Here is a 16854-nt window from a genome sequence, read left to right on the forward strand (position 1 = left end):
GGGAGGCGAGCAGGCCAGAGGTGGATGAACGCAGTGCCCTTGTTTGGGTGTAGGGCCTGATCAGAGCCTGGAGGTACTGAGGTGCCATTCCCCTCACAGCTCCGTAGGCAAGCACCATGGTCTTGTAGCGGATGCGAGCTTCAACTGGAAGCCAGTGGAGAGAACGGAGGAGCGGGGTGACGTGAGAGAACTTGGGAAGGTTGAACACCAGACGGGCTGCGGCGTTCTGGATGAGTTGAAGGGGTTTAATGGCACAGGCAGGGAGCCCAGCCAACAGCGAGTTGCAGTAATCCAGACGGGAGATGACAAGTGCCTGGATTAGGACCTGCACCGCTTCCTGTGTGAGGCAGGGCCGTACTCTGCGGATGTTGTAGAGCATGAACCTACAGGAACGGGCCACCGCCTTAATGTTAGTTGAGAACGACAGGGTGTTGTCCAGGATCACGCCAAGGTTCTTGGCGCTCTGGGAGGAGGACACAATGGAGTTGTCAACCGTGATGGCGAGATCATGGAACGGGCAGTCCTTCCCCGGGAGGAAGAGCAGCTCCGTCTTGCCGAGGTTCAGCTTGAGGTGGTGATCCGTCATCCACACTGATATGTCTGCCAGACATGCAGAGATGCGATTCGCCACCTGGTCATCAGAAGGGGGAAAGGAGAAGATTAATTGTGTGTCGTCTGCATAGCAATGATAAGAGAGACCATGTGAGGTTATGACAGGTGACTTGGTGTATAGCGAGAATAGGAGAGGGCCAAGAACAGAGCCCTGGGGGACACCAGTGGTGAGAGCGCGTGGTGAGGAGACAGATTCTCGCCACGCCACCTGGTAGGAGCGACCTGTCAGGTAGGACGCAATCCAAGCGTGGGCCGCGCCGGAGATGCCCAACTCGGAGAGGGTGGAGAGGAGGATCTGATGGTTCACAGTATCGAAGGCAGCCGATAGATCTAGAAGGATGAGAGCAGAGGAGAGAGAGTTAGCTTTAGCAGTGCGGAGCGCCTCCGTGATACAGAGGAGAGCAGTCTCAGTTGAATGACTAGTCTTGAAACCTGACTGATTTGGATCAAGAAGGTCATTCAGAGAGAGATAGCGGGAGAGCTGGCCAAGGACGGCACGTTCAAGAGTTTTGGAGAGAAAAGAAAGAAGGGATACTGGTCTGTAATTGTTGACATCGGAGGGATCGAGTGTAGGTTTTTTCAGAAGGGGTGCAACTCTCGCTCTCTTGAAGACGGAAGGGACGTAGCCAACGGTCAGGGATGAGTTGATGAGCGAGGTGAGGTAAGGGAGAAGGTCTCCGGAAATGGTCTGGAGAAGAGAGGAGGGGATAGGGTCAAGCGGGCAGGTTGTTGGGCGGCTGGCCGTCACAAGACGCGAGATTTCATCTGGAGAGAGAGGGGAGAAAGAGGTCAGAGCACAGGGTAGGGCAGTGTGAGCAGAACCAGCGGTGTCGTTTGACTTAGCAAACGAGGATCGGATGTCGTCGACCTTCTTTTCAAAATGGTTGACGAAGTCATCTGCAGAGAGGGAGGAGGGGGGTGAGGGGGCGGAGGATTCAGGAGGGAGGAGAAGGTGGCAAAGAGCTTCCTAGGGTTAGAGGCAGATGCTTGGAATTTAGCGTGGTAGAAAGTGGCTTTAGCAGCAGAGACAGAGGAGGAAAATGTAGAGAGGAGGGAGTGAAAGGATGCCAGGTCCGCAGGGAGGCGAGTTTTCCTCCATTTCCGCTCGGCTGCCCGGAGCCCTGTTCTGTGAGCTCGCAATGAGTCATCGAGCCACGGAGCGGGAGGGGAGGACCGAGCCGGCCTGGAGGATAGGGGACATAGAGAGTCAAGGGATGCAGAGAGGGAGGAGAGGAGGGTTGAGGAGGCAGAATCAGGAGATAGGTGGGAGAAGGTTTGAGCGGAGGGAAGAGATGATAGGATGGAAGAGGAGAGAGTAGCGGGGGAGAGAGAGCGAAGGTTGGGACGGCGCGATACCATCCGAGTAGGGGCAGTGTGGGAGGTGTTGGATGACAGCGAGAGGGACTTAAATGTAATGTATATTTAGGATAGTGTGTATGTGTAATGCCCCCTTTTTCTCCAACAAAGGCATAGAGATGGTTACATGAGGAGGCCCAAAAGAAGGGGAGGAGGGCCATGGAGGGGCTGATCAGTCTGTTTGTAGGAGACAAAGCTGCTGTCATGGTGGAGGTAAGCAGATCTCATTCACTCAATGAGATCCTATCACTCATCCTCCTCAATGGTGTCTGCAAGCAATATTTAAGTTGAATGTTATGAAGTTTGATAGTAATCTTACTTTGTTTAGTTTGATAAAGGCTTTTGTGTAAACTTAAATATAGTAGTAATTCCACTGTGATCAGATGTAACTGTATCTCAATGTCCTCCATGTCTGTGTGTGCTGTAGGTGAACTGTGAAACAGACTTTGTTGCCCGTAATGAGAGGTTCCAGCAGCTGGTGAAGGATGTGGCGTTTGCCACCATGGCTCACCACCGCAGTAAAAACCAGAGTCACACTGGATACGTGAAGGTCCTTCTGTAGCTCAGTTGGTAGAGCATGGCGCTTGTAACGCCAGGGTAGTGGGTCCGATCCCCGGGACCACCCGGGACCACCCATACGTAGAATGTATGCACACATGACTGTAAGTCGCTTTGGATAAAAGCGTCTGCTAAATGGCATATATTATTATTATATTATTATTATTATTATTATTATATATTATTAATAAAAGTAGCCCAAACATTATTCAAATATGATTTTAAATGTATCAAAGAGGGTTTACTTGATTTTAACTTTGAGAGCCTCTATCTCCAGCATTATTTCTTGATTGAAAGTGTTTGGAAATGGAAGACTGCTCTGTTAGTGAAGTTGTGGTTTCCTGTCATTTCCTGCCCCGTCCCCTGTCAGGTTGTCTGGGTGATACATGTCAGTGAAGCGGGCGGTGACGGTGGGCTGCACATCAGCTACTACAGCCACAGTTGTGTGGCAGGCCAGTCTGACATGGCCATGGGCGATACGGCGCCCTCGTGGTGTTCCAGTGGGGGGGCAAGGACGGGGCGCAGGACACACTGGGAGGAAGCTGAGGCATCCTGTTGTGGGAGAGGCCCCCATATCCCTGGGCAGCACGGATGACCTGCCCTGTTGGGACACAGAGACACGCCTGTTGGCGCAATCCTTCCTCCCTGACCCCAGTAGGACAGTTGCCCAGTACCTGACAGAGCAGGGGGTTCGAGTTGTGGACTTTGTTTGCGTTCAGTGTTGGGAGGCGGGCAGTGATGGGGCATAGTGAAAGGGAGAGGAGAGCATCTCAAAGACCTTACATGTTTTGTTATCTGCCTTTTTTTGTTTCTGAATTAGGTCACAGTGCAGACGCTCAGTCGGTGTCATGCAAATGCACTCAAGCAATTTCAGTGTCTCATGTTTCAAGGCTGTATGTGAAGCCTAATATACACTGAGTATACCAAACATTAGGAACAGCTTATCCCCCCAGCAATAAATATATTTGAAGCTCATTACCATGTCTGCTGTACATTTATGACGATCTTATCTCACTAATTTCTCATAAGATCATGATTCTAGCTACAGTTTGCATTTTCATACCACACGATGGCGTACTTTTTCATTAATACATATGGCTCATAACATTCGTCCACATGAAAGCTTCAATGGAATTGGGAAAAACTATTTCTGTTTTTCCCCCAGCACAGCATACATACACCGATATTCATTTATTCGTTTTTAAAGAATGGTCAAGATTCCAATAAATTAATGTTATGACCGTTTTTTGCGCGTATCTTACTGAATGAAGGTAAATAATTCGAAGAGCCAACGCCTGCGAGATGTGATTGGCCTGTGCAGTGCATTAATTAAGAATGATGACGTCACGAGCATAGTTTTTCTTGTCAACGTTCGCCCCTGTCGGTTCACATTCGCCTGACCTCCGACCGCAGACGGGACTCCAACCAAGCCCAAAAATGGTAAATGCCTTTACTCTGTTCTGTTTGAAAGATATTTGTATGTGAAGTGTAGAATGTTAGCCTAGCCAAATGTCATTTTAAATTCGTGTAGATTAAGCCAGTAAACTGATCCAACGAAAACATTGCATTGCTGGATTTTCAAAACATGGCTGGGCAATGTTTGCTGGCTAACGTTACTTGTTTTCCTCATCTTCGATAATCATATTAAAGGATGTGTTCTCTGTTTTCATCTTTGCCGTGCTTCTCTACCAGTCTGATTTCTCAGAAGACCAGATCATCGGTGAGTTGTGACAGTAAAGCTATTTGAAGGCTAGCCAGTTAGCTACCTAGCTAAATTTTTAGCTACTAACTAGACTATCCCTTGCTTCACTGTCGTCATTCTTTGAATGTGGAATAGCTGTATTTCTTCTCTCCTGTCCTCATGTTTGTCTTGTTGTGAGTAGCAGTTTCCCTACTGACAAGTTGATTTAAAACTGGAGCCTATGGTGAGTTTGTTGATGGTCCAGGTTTTGTGTGGGCTAACCATCTTGGGAAACGTTTACATTTTTGACAATTAGCATAGCAGACGCTCTTATGCAGAGTGACTAACAGTTGTGCGTGCATACGTTTTCGTACCATGCATGAATGGTGGAATTGTCAGACAAACAACCAGCAACGAATAGTGAAACATTTACTAAAATATTGATTCACGGGTGTCTATTGGCTCAGTCAATCCCATATAATGTGGTTAATCCCCTTGTTTGATCCCCACCGCGGGTTTGTTTGAATTGTCTAAACAGATTAAGGTGTTGTGTTGAATGGATGCCCAACTAATTTTGCACTGCGTTCTGATTTAAAAATAAATAAATAAATTATGCATGCAGAAATGGAAGGGCCATATTTCAACATGGCATAGTTAGCTATTAGTGTTTAAAAGCCTAGATATTTGGATGAAACATTGTCGTTTGAGTTAACTTTTTTCAACACCAATTTTGGTATTAATCTGTTCCGTTGTGATTTCGCCTAGTTCAGCTAGCTACGTGTGCCAGAACTCTTTAAAATGTCTATATATTATAGAGGCAGTCAAGACACTTGTAATTTGTTCTCAGTCCGACACCGCTGACTCAGACATTGTATAGATGGCGAAGGGAAATGACTCAACCACTTTGAGTTCTACGTGTTGAAGGCGTGGCCCAACTAAACCTCAGGCATACACTTTGAAATAAAGTTAGTTAAGCATAATGTATCCATTTAGCAATGATATATGTACCGATGTGGCGTTACTGTACTCACCTATCGCATGTGGCTTTTCCCCTTGCTCAATGGGCTGTTTTGAGTTTTGTTCTACGGTCGATTTAATCATTTGCTCGTTTGCCTGGTTGAGAGATCACTCGGCCAGGGTTTGCTGGCAATGCCATATATGGGTAAATGAGTGGCTGCTGTGTAGTTTTAGACGGGCGGTCTCGGAATGCGCCGCATACCAGCGATGGGAGGCAAGCGCCATAACAATGGCCCGTGGAAATTACCCAGATGTCAGAAAGTGTTCCATTAGAGGCCACTGCATTTACTGTAGATAACAAATTGAATAGCTTATGTAATAACTCTTTAAGAAATGATTCAGACTTTCCCCCCATTTTCAACCTGTTTTACATTTACAGCCCCCCTCACACTCTAAATCCAACTCTGCTTTTTTTTAACACCCTTCTCCCTGTCTGTCAGAGTTCAAGGAGGCCTTCCTGCTGTTTGACAGGACAGGCGATGGGAAGATCAGTTACAGCCAGTGTGGTGATGTCATGCGGGCCCTTGGCCAGAACCCTGTCAACGCTGAGGTCCTCAAGGTCCTGGGCAACCCCAAGTCAGAAGGTCAGCCATGCTTCTAGATGTTTACTGAACATTGACATTAGTATCCACTGGCTGGATCAAACTTATAGAAGTACTACATGCTTCAGTAAACAAATGAATACCATTTTATTCAGGCATAGAGTAGCTTTATTGTGTTCTGTTTGATTTAGGCATATCTTTCAATGCTTAGGGTTGGTATTTTTGGGCCTGTTTACTGTTTGCCGTCAAATCCACCAAATCAGTTTGAGTTATTTGTAAGGTGTCAACTGTGATTAAGCATCCAAGGATATAACTGAAACAATGTTCTTCTGGGTATGACAACTATCCTATGGAGTGAATTTAGTTTATAATCTGCAATTGTCAAGTACCACAGAGGCATTGTCCTAACCTATCAAGAGGGTGTTACTAGTGAAACTGTTTCAGTTGTGCTTGTGCTGCCTGTCCCTTATCAGTCAAGGAACTGAGGCATTGAAATTTTGCATGCGCACTAATATTTTGATATTTAACTGATTATAGCCCTAGGCAGATTATGCAATAGTCATAAATACTTTACTCTGCATATCTTATTTGGCATAAGATCAAAATCAAAGTAAGCATACGCTGATTAAAACACCTGTTTTTCTGAGCAATCTTTCAAATTATTAGGACATGTAAACACCTTAATCGGTGTTCCAGCTGTGTATTTCCTCTGCGCATTTGCTAGCACCAGCCGACCGAGTCTCCCTCTTTAGTGCAAGTGAAATGTGTTCGTAAACAACTGAATTTTATGTCTGAACTCAGAATCAAATATGCTCCCCCAAAATAACATGTTCACTGTTGTAGAATGTTTATTTTGATTGCTGGTTTTCTGAATATTTATTGCCATCAGGTCTGATTTCAATGTGTCTATGTAAACAGGATTATTAGGGAAATTGTTCTTCTTGCACAGGGTTCACTCTTCAAACAATCCCTGTTTTGTTCTTACATGTGTTAAACAAAACACATGCATCTCAGATACGCAGCTCATGTCAACTAGATCTGATAATGTAAAGCTGATAATCAACTTAAAGAGAAACACAAGCATTCTTCTTGGAATTGATAAGATTTGTAAATATTCTATTTTTTGCTAAATGTGCAAGAGCAGCACGTACTTTGAATTTGTAAGGCTACACATACTGGGTGTGAGTACAGTATTTAGGAATGTGTATCAAATATCTCTTGGTTTACGTCTTCTGTGACGTTGGGGGGAGGTGTTGTGTGTTAAGATGGTCATACTATGGATATATTTTGCTATTTGATTTTTGTATTTCGGGACCCCTTTAGGTATCCCCAAAGAAATCAAAATAAATACAATACCAGTGAAGTGTTTGGACACCTACTCATACCAGGGTTTTTCTTTATTTTTACGACATTCTAGAATTATACACTGCTCAAAAAATAAAGGGAACACTAACATAAAACATCCTAGATCTGAATGAAATATTCTTATTAAATACTTTTTTCTTTACACAGTTGAATGTGCTGACAACAAAATCACACAATTATCAATGGAAATCAAATTTATCAACCCATTGAGGTCTGGATTTGGAGTCACACTCAAAATTAAAGTGGGAAACCACACGACAGGCTTATCCAACTTTGATGTAATGTCCTTAAAACAAGTCAAAATGAGGCACAGTAGTGTGTGGCCTCCACGTGCCTGTATTGCCTCGCTACAACGCCTGGGCATGCTCCTGTTGAGGTGGCGGATGGTCTCCTGAGGGATCTCCTGGATTAAAGCATCCGCCAACTCCTGGACAGTCTGTGGTGCAACGTGGTATTGGTGGATGAAGCGAGACATGATGTCCCAGATGTGCTCAATTGGATTCAGGTCTGGGGAACGGGCGGGCCAGTCCATAGCATCAATGCCTTCCTCTTGCAGGAACTGCTTACACACTCCAGCCACATGAGGTCTTGCATTAGGAGGAACCCAGGGTCAACCACACCAGCATATTGTAACGGTTTTGACTTGAGGTTATTATTTATAGGGGTGCCAGGTAGTTTGTGCCTACCAGAGAACATTGGTTTCTCCTTTTAGTTTGGGTGGGAATGAGTCCCATCTGGTCCGTCAAGTCCACCAATACAAAGGACTTATGTGAAAGTCAGGATGGAAATAAACTTTTCATAAACCCTTAAAACATTGGAAAGAACTTCAAAAACAACTATATTCTGTTGTATTAGCAACAACAATGATTACACACACACATATAATATCACAATGAGTTCTGGTTCCTCCAGAAATGTCCTGTACCTCTGGCCTAAAGAGTCCAGCCCGGTAAAGGAGTTCAGTGAACTCAAGTGACTTTTGTCACGCAATGTTTGTCCGTTCATTCAGTGTAGCGTAAACCCAGTACTAAACATACGCTTTAATTAAAGTTCTGTGGTAAAATTATTGTATCAACTCTTACTAAGTCTTCAACTACAACTAACTACATAAATCATCACAGTATACCTCACATCAAAACAAATGAACTACCATATACAAAAAGGTTGTGGTCAGTCAGACAATCCAATCCGCCAATAGATCTCCAGTGGAGAAAGGCCACGGAGAACGGAGAGGTGTAGTCCACGGACGGATAGGTGTAGTCCACGGACGGATAGGTGTAGTCCACGGACGGAGAGGTGTAGTCCACGGACTGAGAGGTGTAGTCCACGGACTGAGAGGTGTAGTCCACGGACTCAAAGAGTGGTTCCGATCCTGGGTAAACTCTCTTAGGCTACAAAACACACGTTTAACGGCAACAAAACAAACGGAATAGAGAAGCTTCGGGAACTGAGGGTTGACACTTCCTCAGTCACGTCTCCATCACAACCCCACTTTTGCGCAGCTAATGCTGGCTATTTAATTGGGAATTAAAGGGAAAGCGCCCTATTGGAAGGAGCTGCACTGAGACTGTTCAGAAAAATTCAGGGCCGTCACAATATGGTCTCACAAGGAGTCTGAGGATCTCATCTCGGTACTGAATGGCAGTTGGGCTACCTCTGGCGAGTACATGGAGGGCTGTGCGGCCCCCCCCAAAGAAATGCCACCCCACACCATGACTGACCCACTGCCAGACTGGTCATGCTGGAGGCTTGTTGCGGGCAGCAGAACGTTCTCCACGGCGTCTCCAGACTCTGTCACGTGCTCAGTGTGAACCTGCTTTCATCTGTGAAGAGCACAGGGCGCCAGTGGGAAATTTGCCAATCTTGGGGTTCTCTGGCAAATGCCAAACATCCTGCACCGTGTTGGGCTGTAAGCACAACCCCCACCTGTGGATGTCGGGGCCCTCATACCACCCTCATGGATTCTGTTTCTGACCGTTTGACAGACATGCACATTTGTGGCCTGCTGGAGGTCATTTTTGCATGCCTCCGGCAGTGCTCCTCCTTCTCCTCCTTGCACAAAGGCGGTAATGGTCCTGCTGCTGGGTTGTTGCCCTCCTACGGCCTCCTCCACGTCTCCTGATGTACTGGCCTGTCTCCTGGTACCGCCTCCATGCTCTGAACACTACGCTGGCAGACACAGCAAACCTTCTTGCCACAGCTCGCATTGACGTGCCATCCTGGATGAGCTGCACTACCTGAGCCACTTGTGGGTTGTAGACTCCGTCTCATGCTACCACGAGTGAAAGCACCGCCAGCATTCAAAAGTGACAAACATCAGCCAGGAAGCATAGGAACTGAAGTGGTCTGTGGTCACCACCTGCAGAACCACTCCTTTTATTGGGGGTGTATTGCTAATTGCCTATAATTTCCACCTGTTTATTCAATTTGCACAACAGCATGTGAAATTGATTGTCAATCAGTGTTGCTTCCTATGTGGACAGTTTGATTTCACAGAAGTGTGATTGACTTGGAGTTACATTGTGTTTAAATGTTCCCTTGTATTTACTACTGCTCAAAAAAATAAATCATATGAAATAACACGTATGGAATCATGTAGTAACCAAAAAAGTCTTAAACAAATCAAAATATATATTGACTCTTAAAATAGCCAACCTTTGCTTTGACTATAGCTTTGCACATGCTTGGCATTCTCTCAACCAGCTTCGAGGTAGTCACCTGAAATGCATTTCAATTAACATGTCTGCCTTAATTTGTGGAATTTCTTTAACGTGTTTGAGCCAATCAGTTGTGTTGTGACAAGGTAGGGGGGTATACAGAAGAGAGCCTTATTTGGTAAAAGACCATGAACAGCTCAAGTAAGCAGATAAACTACAGTCCATTATTAATTTAAGAGATGGTCAGTCAATCCAGATAATGTCAAGAACTTTGAAAGTTTCTTCAAGTGCAGTTACAAAAACCATCATGCGCTATGATGAAACTGGCTCTCGTGAGGACAGCCACAGGAATGGAAACCCAGAGTTGCCTCTGCTGCAGGGGATAAATTCGTTAGATTAACCAGCCTCACAAATTGCAGCCCAAATAAATGCTACAGAGTCCATTAACATACACCTCAACATCAACTGTTCAGAGGAGACTGCGTGAATCAGGCCTCTGTGGTCGAATGGCTGCAGAGAAAGCACTACTAAAGGACACTAATAATAAGAGACTTGCTTGTGCCAAGAAACACAAGCAATGGCATTAGATCTGTGGAAAATTAGATCTGTTCTTTGGTCTGATTTAAATTTTGAGATATTTGGTTGCAACTGCCGCGTCGTTGAGACGCAGAGTAGGTGAACGGATGATCTCGGCATGTGGTTCCAATTTGTAAGTCGCTCTGGATAAGAGCGTCTGCTAAATGACTTAAATGTAAATGTTCCCATCGTGAAGCATGGAGGTGGTGTGGGGGTGCTTTGCATGGGAGTGCAGTCTGTCTATTTAGAATTTCAACGCATGCTTAACCAGCATGGCTACCACAGCATTCTGCAGCGATACGCCATCCCATCTGATTTGCACTTAGTCCCACTATAATTAGTTTTCAACAGGACAATGACCCAAAACACACCTCGAGGCTGTGTAAGGGCTATTTGACAAAGGGGGGTGATGGGAGTGCTGCATCAGATGACCTGGCTTCCACAATCACCCGGCCTCAACCCAATTGTGGTGAGTTGGACTGCGGCGTGAAGGAAAGCAGCTAACAAGTGCTCAGCATATGTGGGAACTCCTAGACTGTTGAAAAAGCATTTCAGGTGACTACTTCAGCAGGTTGCCAAGAGTGCAATGCTATCATCAAGGCAAAGGGTGGCTACTTTGAAGAATAAAAAATATATTTTGATTTGTTGAGCACCATTTTGGGTTACTACATGACTCCATGTTTTGATGTCTTCAATATTATTCGACAATGTAAAAAAATAAGATGTTCGGCGTGTCCAAACGTGTGTGTGTGTGTGTGTGTATATTTTTCTTACATAGGCACATAACTACCTTAGTTTTTCTAAACCTGTACTGCTTTCCTTCAGTGGAATCCTGTGACACTTATGGGTGCCATAGAGGAAAACCATGTTTGAGTCTCTTCTTTCCATAGTGGTCATAATAGTTTGTTGGCCAAACCGGTCAGATGCGACAGATGTTGGGGCGGCAGCGTAGCCTAGTGGTTAGAGCGTTGGACTAGTAACCGGAAGGTTGTGAGTTCAAACCCCCGAGCTGACAAGGTACAAATCTGTCGTTCTGCCCCTGAACAGGCTTGCCTGGTTAAATAAAGGTAAAAATAAAATAAAAATGTTCACGAAGACTGATTTTCGGGATGTCTCATGGTCTGACTAACACAGCTCTAGCTCTGCCACCTTTCACTGCAGATGCAGGAGTGCGACATGAATTGACTTGTCCAATGCAACAACAAAAAAATATCTTTATCTGAAACTGACTTCTTTTTTTTCTTTTTTTTGTTGGTCAAATTGACTCTTGGGAGTAAAATACATTTCATGCCATGTTGAGTTTACACTCAGTATGCAGGTCTAGTTTTAAATGGAGCAGATGCGGTTATTTTGTATATACTGAACAAAAAATGTTGGTTTCATGAGCTGAAATAAAATATCCCAAATGTTCCAAATAAGAAATAAGCTTTTTGTGCATGTTGTGCACACATTTGTTTACATCTGTTCGTGAGTTTTTCCTTTGCCAAGATATGCCACACCTGGCAGCTGGATGGATGATCAAGAAGCTGTTTAAACCGGATGCTCATTACACAGGTGCACCTTGTGCTGGGTACAAAAGTCCACTCTAAAATGTGCAGTTTTGTCACATTGACATGTCATGGAAGTTTCAAGTTGAGTGTGATTAGCATTCTGACTGCAGGATTGTCCACCAGAGAATTGAATGTTTCTTCGTCTGACAGATTTTGGCAGTAAATCAAACCGTTCTCTCACCCTCAGACCACATGTATGGTGTTGCATGGGCGTGCGGTTTACTGATATCAACGTTGTGAACAGTGCCCCATGGTGAGGTTATGGTATGGGCAATCATAAGCTACGGACAACGAACACAATTGCATCTTGTTGATGGCAACTTGAAATCACAGAGACCGTGAAGAGATTCTGAGTAGCGTTGTGGTGGATGAATGGCACGACAATCACCATGTTTCAGCATGATAAATCTCTGCCCCATGTCACAAGGGTCTGTACACAATTCCTGGAAGCTGAACATTTCCCAGTTCCATGGCCTGCATACTTACCAGACATGTCACCAGTTGAGCATGTTTGGGATGCTCTGGATCTATGTGTATGATATCCAGCAACTTCACACAGCCATTGAAGTGGAATTGGACAACCACAGGCCACAATCAGCAGCCTGATCAACTCTATGCGAAAGAGATGTTGCATGAGGCAAATGGTGGTAACACCAGCTGACTGGCTTTCTGATCCACGTCCCCTTTTTATTTTTTTTAAGGCATCTGTGACCAACGATACATATCTGTATTCCCAGTAATGTGAAATCCAGAGATGAATTTATTTCAATTGACAGATTTCCTTAACTGTAACTAAAATCTTAAGTCATTCATTGTATGTCGCACTTTATAGTTTTGTTCAGTATGTTATTCTGTCTTCTAGCAAAGTAACAGCTAGTGAGTTTCTAGCAAAGAGTTAAGTGTTTAAAAAATATGTTTTCATCCTTCCCCAGAGATGAACCACAAGATGCTAGACTTTGAGCAGTTCCTGCCCATGCTCCAGGCCATCGCTAAGAACAAGGACCAGGGCTCCTTTGAGGATTTTGTGGAGGGTCTGCGCGTCTTCGACAAGGAGGGCAATGGCACAGTGATGGGCGCTGAGCTGCGCCATGTCCTCACAACACTTGGTAATGCCTCAACCCCTGATGAATATGTTTACATCTCTCCTCATGAAGAGTTCATTTTCATCCAACTGCAGTCACTGTTATTTATTGTATTAGTCCATGGTTAATATTACAGTATATTAGCCAACAATTTCTTTCTTGTGCTTGAGAGCTCTACTTCAGCTTAACATTCCAGACAAACAGTACTGAAATCTGCCTTGTGACAATGTCGGCGACATAAATCATTGACATTCTGCTCTTGACGGTTTTACCTGAATTTTAATTTGGACCAAGAGAAAAGCTTGAACTGCATGGTCCTGATAGGTTACCTCTTTTCCTTGTCAACCTCACCTGACTGGGGAACCAAAGGTCCTTATTGTCACTAAACTGATTACATTCCTGATATCACCTCTTAAACTAGTGATTCAATGCCCTACCTTATCCATATTGATCTTCATCATTTGCATCCGGAACATCTGTCTGTCTTGTAAGAGGATTGAGCAACACATAAGAGATGGTTTTGATGGTCTCACTTAACTGTATCAGTATGCCTCTGGGAATGTCTGCTTGGTATAGTGGGGTTGAGCTCTTTTTTATTTTTATTTTTTAGAATTGCACCGGTGTTAGGTATAGGAAAGATGGGATTCCCTTCCTGTCTTGTCTATCTGAGAATCTAAGTGTTTCATTTTTTTTGTTGCAGGTGAGAAAATGACAGAAGAGGAGGTGGAGACTCTCTTAGCGGGACACGAAGACGCCAATGGCTGCATCAATTATGAAGGTAAAGCAGCGTGGTGAACTGGATGTATGTGGGTGTAAAGGGAGAACATTGGACTTGTACAGTAGAATATATCACAATGCTTTAGGATTGACCATTTCGGGTGTTGGAATAATGGAAGAATCATGTGGATAAGATGTGAATTGTAACAAAATAAAATGGCAATTGTCTTGAATGGTATGTACTCATGTATCATGTAAACACAAATTCCTGTGATTTTGTGGTTATTAATAAGGATTGTGTCTGACTGGGTGGAGGTTGTGCGCATTCGATTTCAGATGTGTGGGTCCCCCCCCCCCTCACTGACCTCCCTGTTCCTCTCCCACAGTCTTTGTCCGCCACATCATGTCTGGCTGAGCAGTGGGTACGAGCAGACCCCCCAAAAGCCCCCCCCTCGGTCAGCACCTACCCCAGCAGTGGGCTCTCACCTGCACTGGGAGATGTGTGTAGCGGTGAGGGGGGGCCCTCTCTTTAACCATCACTGCACAGAATACTCCTACTTTAAGCAAGTAGTTAACACGCAGGTTACTCTTGTATCTGGTTGAGTGTGGGGTTCTTGCTCAAGCACACTAATTCAAAAGATGGCGTCCTATTGAAGAGATGCGTAGTAAAGGCTATGATACTTATGGCGTATGTAGAGTAGGACATCTCTCTGTGCCGTGATGGTGTTGTCAGAGGCTCCTGGATTCCTGTGGTGGAGTCTGGTTTGAATTCATGGTTTGATCTGTTCTTTTATTTAACTTTCTCTCCTACAGAGCACTTCTCCCTCTCCTGCCCTTCCCTCTCATCTGGCTGTAGTTTGCATGTAGCCTCTCTGCATGTGGCTCCTGAGTGACCCCCATGGACACTGACTCTCCAACCTGATGAGGGCAGGACACTGATGGGGGGGGGGGGGGGTCTGTTAGACTAGAGGTGTGACTCTTCAACTCTGAATGCATAAGGGTGTGTTTGGGGGTGTAAACACAAATGAAGTGCTGTAAAATAAAGCTTTAAGGGTTCAACTATTCTAGTCTTTACTATAGTCACTTCATACTAATAGAGAATTGCATTCCCTTGGCTGGTGACATCTCTTCCCTCCATCCCCTCTCCCCATGGAAGCTGGTACTGTAGGTGTGCTAGTTCTTTCCCCCCCCCTTTCTGACAGATCCCTCGCTCCTCCTTTTTCCTCTGTTAGAACAGCCCAAATAAAGAGGGGGTGGTTGCTAATCCTAACACATTCCAGGTTCTGAGGCCTGGCTGAGCAAACCCTTGGCTGTTCTGGCTCGCTAGGAGATGGATCTTCTCAGTTGCTCTATGGTTTCCCCCTCTAATCCCTTGCTCCTGCCTCTAATGTTCTCCTCTTTAATGCAGATTCTCTTCTGACTGACATGTGGAGTCTGTGGATCAGGCTGCAGCTCCAGCAGAAAGCTGTCTCATGTTGGGGATAAACACCTAGAGAACCATGTGGGAGCAAGTCACTAAGTGGACTTACCTCTCTGATGAATTGAATTTGTCTCAATGTGATGTCTGGGCTGTGACATCTGAGTGTTTGTCAAAATGTCTATTTTTGATGGAATACACCCCCCATAATTGATTCTAGGCTATACAAGCCAATCCATCTCAAACCAAGAGTCACAGTAATGAGTCAGTATAAATTCCTATAGACAATACGGCCCTCTAAATCTATAGTTGATAGGGAGAGCACTGCTGGCTGGAGGTGGAGTTTGCTCTAGGCTTTTCTTCACACCGATGACTAATGCTGCTGATTTTTTATTTATTTTTCCTCCCTCAGAACTTGTCCGGATGGTGATGAGTGGTTGAAGATTTCAAGAACACAACCGGTTAATTTTTTTCCAAAATGTTTTTTCTATTATATGTAACGTCTGTCTCACCCCCATCCAAATCTTGTTTGCCCTCATTTTGTGATATTTTCTTTCGGAAGTGCCTTTTCTGTGTCTTGAGTTGAAGAGCCCCCTTTTTTTAAATTTCACTTCGAAATATCATCAAGCCACAGAGGTGCATGCGATCACGCCTGGCTCGTTGACAGAATCGGCAATAACATTCCCTTCATTATTCCATACGTTCCCATCTCCCACCCTGTCACTCAACCCCTGTGTCAGCCCTGTCGCCCAATAGCTGTGTTTTTATACAGAGGAGATGCATGTTCATTGGCTGAGACCAGCTGTAATGTGGATTTTACCGGGCCAATTATGGAATGGTAGATTTACTGTCTCATGTATATGTTGTATCAAATTATATTTAATAAAAATCCCCAGTTTCTGAAAACAAATGGTGTTTATCTTTTTAACACAATGGTGGTGTTATGAAGAACCATCCTTCATTTAGTTTAACAGATGTGTGGAATTTCATTACAGTAATATAAAAATGGATACTTCACTTACTAGACCATTTTAAGCCATTCTGGTTATGCCTGGGATGGTCCAGATACCTAGACATTCTGGCTACATGTCCAGGATCAGTCTGGCTATTAGAATGCATGTGTTTTGAGGTGACACCATGGAACCTAGGAAGTGGTATACCCATTTGATAACTTCACGGAACAAACCTCTATGCTGGCGTTCTCTCAAATGTAAAGGTAATTTGAATATTATTCAACAGGGCTGTAATGTAAGGCCTACTCAGCATTGTCATAGTGTCTTTTTTGCAGTAGTGCTATGGTAAGATGGGTATGTTTTATTGCAGTGGCCCTCTATGGTATTTGCAGTACTTACACTAGCCCTTTTTATGGTAATGGTAAGGTGTGAGTCTACTAGCTGCCCTGAGGCAGTAGGCCTTGTATGGTAAGGTGATTGCTTGGTCTCTAGTCTGCAGGGTGTCTGTTAGTACTAGGTTCAGTGGAAAATAAACCCTAATGTTCAAGACGCAGTTGTCCCATGCATTGGGAGACCCTGTATGGAAGATACCACTCACAGCCTGCCCCCTTGTGGTGCCTGCAGTGCAGATGGAGCGTTGGATTATTTCCGTAGGCCTAATGTAACAACAACCAGTGAAAGATGTCTTCCTTCACGTAAGGAATGAGTGTTTAGAGCCATAGTCATACTGCCAAAAATTATTAGTGAACTACACTGAAGACAATTGTCATA

The 16854-nt window shown here is 44.6% G+C and overlaps 1 protein-coding gene across 3 annotated transcripts; it reads left to right on the forward strand.

The window, feature by feature from the left end:
• The first annotated feature begins 3836 nt into the window (after positions 1–3836).
• Positions 3837–16036, forward strand: LOC124031291 (myosin light polypeptide 6). 3 transcript variants are annotated; one of them, XM_046342363.1, is made up of 7 exons: positions 3837–3966; positions 4219–4246; positions 5665–5808; positions 12847–13020; positions 13697–13774; positions 14100–14168; positions 15543–16036. In XM_046342363.1, the coding sequence occupies exons 1-6, from the start codon at positions 3964–3966 to the stop codon at positions 14126–14128; spliced, it is 456 nt and encodes a 151-aa protein (XP_046198319.1). In that variant the 5' UTR covers positions 3837–3963; the 3' UTR covers positions 14129–14168; positions 15543–16036. The 3 variants fall into 3 exon arrangements, with proteins under 3 accessions (XP_046198319.1, XP_046198318.1, XP_046198316.1); XM_046342362.1 differs by having other exon boundaries at positions 14100–14135; XM_046342360.1 differs by lacking the exon at positions 14100–14168.
• Positions 16037–16854: the final 818 nt, after the last annotated feature.

Source organism: Oncorhynchus gorbuscha, linkage group LG03 (genome assembly GCF_021184085.1).
Source record: "Oncorhynchus gorbuscha isolate QuinsamMale2020 ecotype Even-year linkage group LG03, OgorEven_v1.0, whole genome shotgun sequence".
In the NCBI taxonomy this organism is placed as follows: domain Eukaryota; kingdom Metazoa; phylum Chordata; class Actinopteri; order Salmoniformes; family Salmonidae; genus Oncorhynchus; species Oncorhynchus gorbuscha.

Coding starts and splice junctions, on each gene's coding strand:
- LOC124031291 (XM_046342363.1), top strand. Junction 13,021..13,696: donor CCATGTCCTCACAACACTTG/GTAATGCCTCAA, acceptor TTTTTGTTGCAG/GTGAGAAAATGACAGAAGAG. Junction 13,775..14,099: donor TGGCTGCATCAATTATGAAG/GTAAAGCAGCGT, acceptor CCTCTCCCACAG/TCTTTGTCCGCCACATCATG.